Source organism: Dufourea novaeangliae, unplaced genomic scaffold, assembly GCF_001272555.1.
Source record: "Dufourea novaeangliae isolate 0120121106 unplaced genomic scaffold, ASM127255v1 scaffold33, whole genome shotgun sequence".
Lineage (NCBI taxonomy): Eukaryota > Metazoa > Arthropoda > Insecta > Hymenoptera > Halictidae > Dufourea > Dufourea novaeangliae.
Window position 1 is genome coordinate 573,242 of NW_015373915.1, and position 10,949 is coordinate 584,190.

General features: G+C 36.9%; 1 protein-coding gene across 1 annotated transcript in view; it reads left to right on the forward strand.

Annotated features, from left to right (window-relative positions):
• Positions 1 to 10,677, forward strand: part of LOC107194207 — a 27,333-nt gene extending 16,656 nt beyond the window's left edge. The window contains exons 5-9 of the mRNA XM_015583796.1: positions 2,220 to 2,541; positions 8,931 to 9,169; positions 9,327 to 9,525; positions 10,471 to 10,507; positions 10,566 to 10,677. Coding sequence (XP_015439282.1) covers positions 2,220 to 2,541; positions 8,931 to 9,169; positions 9,327 to 9,525; positions 10,471 to 10,507; positions 10,566 to 10,677 — 909 coding nt within the window. The remainder of the gene's footprint in view (positions 1 to 2,219; positions 2,542 to 8,930; positions 9,170 to 9,326; positions 9,526 to 10,470; positions 10,508 to 10,565) is intronic.
• Positions 10,678 to 10,949: the final 272 nt, after the last annotated feature.

Genomic DNA, 10,949 nt, shown 5'->3' on the forward strand with positions numbered 1-10,949 from the left:
AAATAGATTTTGAACTAACAACGATTTTTCCACTTTCTTGTATATATGTGCACAGGGATAAGGAAGGAAGGACTTGAAGGATTTGAAAAAAAGTACGATCTTCATATTATCAAAAATGTTTTATTTGAATGAAAATAATTATTAACATATACGGGGCGGCTGCCCCCGCCTCCCGCCGGCGGCCGCGCCGTCCACCGCGACGGTCGTAAAAAAAATTAGCATCATTGCAAGTACGAATAGAAAAGGTTTATCGTTGCAAACATTAGTACGTAAGTATTGCTTCATTCTCGAATCTCTTTCAGTCGCACCATTCTTTTCCTATGTTCGGCGAGAGTCGAAATCTCGCCACGAGCCGTAGGTATTCCATCGTTCTCCTGATGGGCAGAATTGTCAAAAATCGATACTATCCGGCACACTGTCTTCTCGTAGCAAATACACAAATCCAACTTGTTGGTAACGGGGAACAAAATTTATTTGTGGGTATTGCCGTTAGATGTCGTATTATTAAGCTGTTCCAATTATCGGTTATGTGTTTTCGTTAGTGTCCGATTGATTACATCAGCGCTTCGATCGATTCGGAGTTGGCCCCAAAGGAGTCTCCCCCCTTGACTGGAAAGGTATCTGAAACTTCGCCATTGACTCTGGTTCTGAATTGTCGATCGCTTACATAGGACTGAAATAATCTATAGTGTTACGAGCCGAGGGCTAAAGGCAGTCTTCGCCGCAGCTGAGGTTAGGTAGTGTGTTAGGAGCGGACGAAACAATGCTTATTTTATCATTGGGACCCGCTGTAACGACGGAAAGTCGCAAACCGATCGTCGAAAGTCTTCAGAACCGGTGTTTATTTCACCACCGGAAGCTGTTTAGGGACACGGATGAACCGATGCTTATTTCATCACCGGGAGCCGCACAGATCGGTAGGAGAGTCGTGGATGAACCTGAGCTTATTTCATCACAGGGAGCCATTAAGTTTTTTGGTTCAAGCCGTGGACGAACCGATGCTTATTTCATCACCGGGAGCCGCTTTAGATTAAAGGAATAAGTTGGCTTCGTAATTTTGTAATTAAGAATACAGCACACTTCGAGCGGTAAAAGTGTACTATTGTGGGTTTTACTCGAGCTAGGAATTCGGATATGATTTAGGGCTTGTAAATGAATTGAATTCTAAGTTTATAGAATAAGTAATACAAATATATTCTATATCAGTCGTAGGACTTTACAAATGTTTGAGTTGCCGATGTTCACGCGCCAAGAGTGCGGGGTCACGTTAAAGTAATGCCTAACAGTATGGTTATGAATACTTGAATGGAATTGACCTAATCTTGCTAATACGTCTCTTGTCTATGGAAATCAGACTCGAAATGTGACTGTTGAGGATACATTCGTGGCCCTTTATACACCCGAAAATCAGTCCAAAAGTCACGTATGCATCCTGTCATCGGATCTGTAATTCGTGGAAAATCTAGATCATGGCATCAGCACGGAAGCGACAGTCCTTATCTAAGCCTGTAAATTCCAGCCTCCAAGAAAGGGAGAGGGTCAAAAAGAAAGCCTTCTTTATTGTTGGCGTACATGAGAATAGTAATATGGGAGAGAATGCTTTATTTTATAGAGAAGGCCATCGTGCCAAACTTTATCAAATGTCTGTCTTATATCAAGGAACACTGATGGGGAATATTTTTTATCTTCAAAGGATTTATTGATTGTATGGATAATTCTATGGCATTGTTCGATTGTTGAGTCGGAATGGCGGAAACTAAATTAGTGATGTGGAATTTTATGCTCTTAGACCGATTTTGACTTGTAACATACCATTCGATAGCTTGTCAAGAAAAAATAGTCTGTGCCAAGTTTCAACCCTTTATCTCGATCAGGAGGGTAGTACACGCGCCCCGATAAATACTATCTATCAGATTTTTTACAGAATTTGTGCGTCATTAAAGAGGGAAAATGGAGGAAAAAACAGTAATCCGAATTTTCCCTATTACTACCCTCCTGATCAAGATATAGGGTTGAAACTTGACACAGACTATTTTTTCTTGAAGCTATCGAATGGTATTTGACAAGTCAAAATCGGTCTAAGGGCATTTTTGACCCCCTTATCCTGATATACCCTTTCATTGCCATATGTATTTTATTCAACTTAATACATCTGCATATGCTATAAATGCATAAAATCCACAATCCAATTATCACTTGTCGTTATATGTATGTCGCAGAGCCAAGCCCGCCATAGAATGTATCGGGCCGGGATCGTTTTGGTGAGCCCAAACATCTTTGAGGGAGTTTTCCTGAATTCCTTGTCCATGATGAAAAGTGTGAACTTTTCCAGTTGCCTGGATAGCTTCGGTAAATGTTATTGCGAGGTAAACACGGTCGATGGAATTCTGAGAGCGGCCAGGTTCACGGAACCTTGCATTTCTACCGAAGAGTGTACCCAAACTGATGCTGAAACATTCACTTTGGAAGGAGAGCTTGATCCCAGTAATATTGCCGACTTCGACGAGATTTACGAGGACGTTAATTGTGAGAGGTTCGAAGGTACTTATCGACGCGCTCTCATCGATAAGTGAGCAACAGATTCGATTTCACATACATATCTACATGTACACCCACGAGCAAACTCAACTTCCACCAGGGGAAAAAGTGTCGTAGGAGAAGGGCTTCCTACTACTTGGTAAATCTATTTCAAGTACTGAAATAAATGTTAAAATCATGTTAATTTGGCATAAATTTCAGAAACTTCCGAATTCAAATGGTAGAAGACCCTTTCTCTGCGCCACTTTTCCCCTAACGGAAGCCGAGTTTGCTCGTGAGAGTACATAGGTGTTTATATCTTACCATTAGGAAAGCATTTATTATCAATTTTAAATATTGATTGGGACTTACTTAAATGAGCGAAACGAGTCCTTTTTTATTATTTTTTGCTACTGTTTTTACTGTTAATTATAGTTTACGGATAATTTATTGGGTTTCATTTTTTTTATTAGATTATGGCCATTTCTTGCAATTTCGTGAAAAGCACTACTCTTTTCACCTTTAACATGTTAGCGTCGATTCTTTTATGAAAGCAGATGCACGTGGTGTCGGCTTCTTGAGAGGAAATTGTGTCGCCGCTCGAGCCGCCACCGAACCTAAACATTCACGACATATATATTTGAGGTTCCGGCTATCGGCGATACAATCTCCTCTCAAGAATCCGACGCCAAGTGCATCTCCTTTCTTAAAAGAATCGACGCTAACAAATATTAAGAAATAATATTTCGCCCGTGTCTTCTACACCATCTGTAGATGTGCACAATCTATAAATAAGCTCACCTCTTTATAAAAAAGTAACCTAACTCCTTAATTTCTCACTGGCAACTATGTATTTTCCCTCTGATCTGTGATTTGATCTGTGTAATAATTGTTGATAAAAAATTTCATTAATATATAAACTAATAGTACTGGAAATAAACAATAGAACAGTCTTTTAAGGCGTCCTCTTTTTAGCCAATAAATTATGTAAAACTATGTGTACTAATTTAGAACTGCTTTTAATATGTGACTTTAGCGAACAATGATTTGAAATATAAGTATCTACGATAATTACATATTCTTGAATACCGAACTGCCAACCAGTTAAAGTATGGAACTGATTTTTGGGACACCCTTTATCTGTTTATAATTGTACAATTGCACTGTTCGTACATATTATCTCAAAACTTCTCAAATGTTATAAATATATTATTCAATTAACCCTCCCACTATTGGAGCACGGACTACTGTGCCGGAGTCATTGCTGACTCCACACAGATATTTCACTAACACAGTGACAGTGCTCGAACTCGTCATAGAAAGCCAAATAATGATAATTATACCAGATTGTCATAATTTAATAATGAATATATTTCGTAGGTTTGCGATTTTTAGGTGCAAGATTGCATATAAAAAATACATAAGCCAAAAAAGGTATTTCGATAGTAAGAACATGGCAATGCGCACATAAAAAAAATAAAGACACAACATTTATATTCCTTGTACCATTCTTTTAATTTCTATATTGGACCTGTCGTTTTTCGGTTTACATTTTTCTCGCTCATCCTTTCCCTTTCATCGCATCCCTTATTAAGGCTGGGACCTCACGAGCGTTTTTGTTGGATGACACAAGACGGACGACTGTAGAAATACATAGAGTTACATTGTAGAGCGCACACGAGATACCTCGTGCTGGTCGTCGACTGAACCACAGGAGAATGACTTTTGACCGACGAATGTCACGTCCGATGTAAAGGTATATTGTTTGACATTGGAGACCACACACGAGAGACGTACGAAATTGCCGTTTTCGTCGGCCAATTTATGCTAGATGTCGTCAAGCAATCTGCACACATACATATCCTGAGCATTAGACAGGCTGGGACATACGATTATCTCGAGCAGTGTTGGGCACTAATCGGCTAAAATTTTTAATTTCATTGATTGATTAGTGCTTATGGTTAAAAAAATTAATCGTAAAAAATCGCGATTAATTTAATCAATTATCAAAGTCGTGAATCGTTGATTATAAATATAAATTGCCAATCATCGATTAATAAATAATTATTAATCATCAATTGTTGGAATTTCAATTAAATTTCGATTAAAAACTATTTTATGTATACTTCTTGTAAATTACGCAGTTGTCGATTATTTTCACCACATGTAAAATTTTGATCAAGTTATAAATCGAATAAAGAAACTTGAAGGAAAAATAGTATATTAAATTAAGTTCATGAAATGATAAAAGTAAATAATACATTATTTTCCTTCTATTCTTATATATAAATAAATTAATTTCTTTCCGATCTGAAAAGAATTCTGTTACAACTTTTTATAAGCATTTCTTTAACAAAAATATGTGTAGTATCGTGTAATATGGTTCGATGTTACACTGGACTGTTCTTTTTTAAGATAAATTTAAAAGTATGTATTCCGAAACATTGGTGGAAAATTAACGGATCTCTTCATGATTGTTTAAATATACTTAAACTTTCATAATGTATTAAAAATTGATTTTTAATAACACTGTTTTGGTAAATATCTCGAGAGCAGTGTTGTGCAATATTTAATCCAATTAACGATTAACAATTGCAATTGACATATTTGATTATCTATCGCCATTAACAATTAAATTGTGAATTCGATCGATGTATAATTGCAGTGAATAATTGAATTCGATAATTAATTGTAAATTAAATTAATTATGAACTATTAAATTGGAATTTTTCTTTTCATAATTACACTGTAGAACAAATTGTTCTTTTTTTTAAGCGTTCCGATTCCCACTTTAGGTTTCTGATAAGAGTTCCACACGCTAGTTACAAATTTGCGAATTGTTTTATTTTACCATACTCAGTTTTGAAGAAATATAATGTTAAAGAAAAATTATATTTTTTGCACATAAATAAATTTTGCAATGTAACTACAGAAATATTCAATTGTTGTTGCATGAAAATATTCTGCACACTTTTCTAAATACGCAGATATGAGTGATGAAGTACATTTATACCGTACAACTTTTGTGTTCCGTCGTAGACCCGAAACGATGGCTTTAGAATCTGACATTACCGTTATTTTTTATTACTTTATTTTCTTTCAAGCAATTTCAATTTCGTTGACACAAAGAGAATAATCGACAAAAGAAACGAACATTTGGTCTGCAGTCCGCCACAAGCGCTCGGTAACCTGGGACACATTCGCGCCGGGCCTTACCGGGGTGCGCTGACTCGCAGATAATACAGTCATAAACCCTACCGTTGAGAGACTCGAATATTCGTCGCGGTCAACTCGCACCTTGACCAGGTGCGCGATATTTTTCTGACGTCCCCTTCGCCCTGAAGGAGAGGTTTTCCACCTTCACATCACTTGGAAAAACCGAGAAATTTGCCTTCCCCTTCGCCCTGAAGGAGAGGTTTTCCACCTTCACATCACTTGAAAAAACCGAGAAATTTGCCTTCCCCTTCAGGGCATAACCCATAAGGAGGCGAGTTTTGGTAACGTCTTCAGCGAACTTGGAGGAAGCGCGACGTCACACGGAACTCGAACGTTCATTCGCAAATATTCGTATCGATAAGAGTCACACGGACTCAATTCATTCGCACTCGAAGACTCGTACTCGAGTTCATTCGCAAACACTCGTATCGATAAGAGTCACACGGACTGAATTCATTCGTAAACATTCACTCGTACTCGAACAGTATTCGAAATCACGTACTCGTACACGAACATACACTCGCAATCGAATAGTCATTCGAAAACACGTACTCGTTTCGACAAGAGTCACGCGGACTCAATTCATTCGAAAACATTCATTCGACAACATTCACCTCACGATTCGTCAGCTCCAACGGTCGAGCAATTATATTAGTTTTTCTCACTTAGAGAATATTGAAACAGTTGGCTAATATTAATTTGGCGTGCAACAGGTCGCAACTGTATGCGTACCACGACGGTCGAGCCTGGAATTTACAAGTCCAGGCGGATTCGAAAGAGAATCCACGCGGATGGCCGCGACATTTTGTATGAACTTTTATTTGATAATTTCAATTTTTCGTGAATATATTATATTATATGTATATGTATATTATATATAATATATACATATATTCGCGTTGTATGGTATGAAGTATTTTTTTTTGGATTAAGAGGTCGCTTAATTTTGTACCAATTCGTTGAGGTACTTTTAAATTTATTTTAATAAAAAAAGGTCCAGCGTTAAATCGAAATTCATATCACGCGATAATGAACACTTTTTCATTAAGGAAATGTGTATAAAAACCTGCGACAGATATTTTTTTTCAAGTTAGGGAGACGGTAATGTGTTTGTATATAAGTAGAGGAAGAAACTAAATTACTTAATATTATTACTCCGTTGACTTAACTTTCATTAAATTATTTATTTTAAATGTAATTTACAGGAAGCATACATAAAATAGAATCTCAATTAAATTTCGATTAAAAACTAATATGTGATTGATTACCAATTGATGTAATCAGCGATTGATGATTAACGATTAATTTTTATGTATAATCAAGAATTAACTATTAATTTTGTTAATTTTTTTAATCTTGAGCATTAATTTGTCACGTACGCCAACAACAAAGAAGGCTTTCTTTTAAACCCTTGAACCTTTCTTGGAGACTAGAATGTCCAAGCTTAGACAAGGACTTCCGTGCTGATGCAACGATCTAGATATTCCAGGAATTACAGTTCGTTGAGAGCATGCATACCTATGTGACTTTTGGACTGATTTTCGAGTATACATATAAAGGCCACGGATGTATCCTGGACGGTCACATTTCGGATCTGACTTCCATAGACGACAGACAAGATCGGGTTAATCCTCTTCAAACATTTATAACCATACAGTACGTAAATTTACTGTTAGGCATTATTTTAACGTGACCCCGCACTCTCTCTCTCCATTGGTGCGTGAACATCAGGGAAGGAATTAGTTTTCGCGACACTTAAAACTCGAACATTTGTAAAGTCCTACGACTAATTTAGAATATATTTATATACTTATTCTATAAACGTAGAATTCAATTCATTTACAAGCCTTAAATCATATCTGAATTCCTAGCTGAAGTAAAACTCACAACAGTACAGTTTTACCACTCGAAGCGTACTGTATTCTTAATTACAAAGTTACGAAGCCAACCTATTCTTTTAACCTAAAGCGGCTCCCAATAATGAAATAAGCATTGGTTCGTCCGCTCGTAACACATTACCTTACTTCGGCTACGGCGAAAGCTGCCTTTAGTCCTCGGCTCATAACAAATTAATCCACTGAAATAAAAAGTTAAATGAATTATTGCCCAATAGAAGCTGAAAATGGGGCACGAAATGTAATAAAAGACGGTGTCGATGCTTGTTTCACCACGCATGTGTCTGACATGTGTCATGTTTCTCGATTGTTTCGTCATCCGATAGTTGGACGATCGTTGACTGTGTACAAAACTACAATCGTCCGTCCTGTGTCGTCAGACACAAACGCTCGTGTGGCTCCGACATAATATCGACATATAGACGGCGAGACAAAGACGTGAAGCTTGCAATCAGAAAAAATTATTGTCATCGATGAATATGATATTATTTATAAGTTCGTGACATGTGAACAGAAATAATCTTCTGCCATATATTTTTTTCAAAGTTCAAAGGTATAAAAAATGGGTCATATATGTACTTATTTCGTCTAATATTGCTTACTATATGAAAGGAAAAAGTAATGGCAATCAACTAATGCGACATATTAAAAAAAATCTATTTCATAAATAAAATGAGATATAGTAGCTGAATTATGCTGTACTTGAATTACATAATTCAAATTTTTCAACTACATAATTCAATTGCGAATTACTGTAATCATCGGTGTAATTGAATTAGAGTGTAATTGTATAACGTAATTTTCAATCTTTCATAATATAGCCTTTCTGTAATGAATTGGTACAATTTCATAGTCATTTTTCTATCATACCAATTATAATGCTTCAAAACAACGTTAAATATACCGCCACTATACCGCCATTTATAACACTTTTGCCTAAAAATGGCGTTCACCGACCTAACTTAGACGCGATTTCGTGACTCTGATTAGAGGGTGTCTAGTCTACGCGAGACAAGGCCCCTAAATCTCTACAAAACTCTGACGATGTAGTTCATGGATAACCCCATGTTTGGCGACTGTGGTCAGAAATGACTCCGGCACCGTAATTGGAGAGTTAAAGTATTAGTGTAGTTAAATTATATGATATTCACGCAAGTGTCTGAGTAAAAATCTTCGATTACTTCGTACCGCTAAGGGTGAATTATAATTTTATACCATGTATCTTCCTATCGGACGTCCTCCTCTAAATCAATATTATTTCCACTCCTTTTTAAACGTGGCTGCACTTCATCCTCTTTACAGACCCGCCCATCTTCTCGGAGTCGATGAAACCATCGCAGCGTCGTCTCTTACGTGTTTACAGTCCCGGCGACGAGTATGGTTTACGTGACAACTGGATTACCGGTGAGAACTTGAAAAAGAACAGAGGATACCGTCCGGATGTGCGTAGCCGATTCGACGATGATTTCGATTACAACAACGACGACGAAGACGAAGAGAACGGGAACAGCCGCGAGAGCAGTATCGTGAACGGAGCAAAAGTCGCCGCCGTCGGCGAAGACGACGACGACAACGACGACGATGATGATAAGGACGACGACGAGGACGAGGACGAAGAGGAGGTGAATCAATCGGAGTCGTCGCGCTATTACGATTACGGTTAGTACTTAGACGTAAATCTTTTCCTGGCTTTTCTAGATCGGCCTAGGAAGCCTTGCGAAGGGTCGTTGGAGCCCCAGGAAGCGTATCCGAGAGGCAAGGTCCGATTACGCAGCGATTGCGTTCGAGGGTAAGCGAAAGGTCGGTGAATTCGATAGGGAAGGGGCAATGCAGATCGCATCCGCTGATGAAGACTGTGATGATGATTCTACGGAACCGCTGCGATATTACGATTATGGTGAGGAAACGCCGATGCGAAGAGAGTGGCGTCTAATTGCTAGTGTCCCCACTTTGATCCCCTTCGTTCGGTTTGATCTGGACATTTACAATATATTTATTTACTCTCTTTCCCGTCCCCTTATGTGCCAAGTTCGCGTCTTCTGTCTAGATAGATGGCACTCGTGTTTATTTAGTACTTTCCTTGTATAAATTCATTATTAAGGCACACCAGAACACATACATATATTGTGAATCTCGCAATATTTTTTATCGCGTGATTAGTGTGAGAACAAAATAACTCTTATCCTCATTTTATATTTTATTATGTATTGCGTAAAAAATTAACAAAAAACAGTTAATGTAATTATGCAATATTTAATAGGACATTCTGATGTGTATTGTTAGATTGCGTATTTTCATTTATTATTTGCACCGTAGAAAATATAAAATATGAGCTTTATTATTCGAATTTAAGAAATTTTTATTTTATTGTTAACCCTATCAAAACCAATTACTTGAATTACTCGATCTAGAATTTAGTTTTTCAACACTAAAATAAAATATATTCTCTATTTTTATTCTGGTAGCAAATATGCGTGTGGAAAGTCTGAAAAAAATATATTCTTCTGTTAGAAAAAAATAATAACTTCAAAAATCAGATTATTTTCATTTAAATTGTCCTTGAAAAACTTTATCGTGCAGCAATGTTTGTGTTATTCACAAAAACTATTTATGGTCTAGATTAGTTTTATTTCGAAACCAAAATTGAAAATGCGAGCATACAGTCAAAATCAAAATTGTATAATTTAAAGACTACATAAAGGATTAACATTATTAGAAATAAGATACTATGAATTTTGTAAATTTACGACGCCTATTTATAACAGTAATTCGTTATATATAATAATATTTCACTTACAATTTCTTTTCTGGTTCCAACGAAACTCGTGTTCTGCGGTTTCAGATTCCGGAGGAAATACATTCTGTGAATTGCAAATCAAGTATGTCATGCAGCTGGTAACACTGGACATTTTGCTCTGGTACATCGTATTTTAACAGACAAACACGAAGGAAATTGGAAATAATGATTCTGATGGAATTGCTTCACTATAATGAATGTAAATTAAGTCATCAATCAACTGTAACAGATTTGAATATAATCAGGCTGTAAATGCATAACTTTGAAACATAATCGTGTTTGCAACAATTACATGAGATTCTTTAAAAAAGAAAGAGAACGAAACAGTAGACAATAACAAATTTAATTATATTTCAGTATAAATGTTGCATTTTTTATAATAATGAATATCTGATCAAATACTTATGCCTAGTTTACACCTAGCGAGTAGTCGGTCGAGTGAGCACAGTCGACCGAACACTCGCCCAGTGTGAACACATTGTCCAGTGCTCGGCCGAGCAGGCGAGCACTCGGGCAAGTGCTCG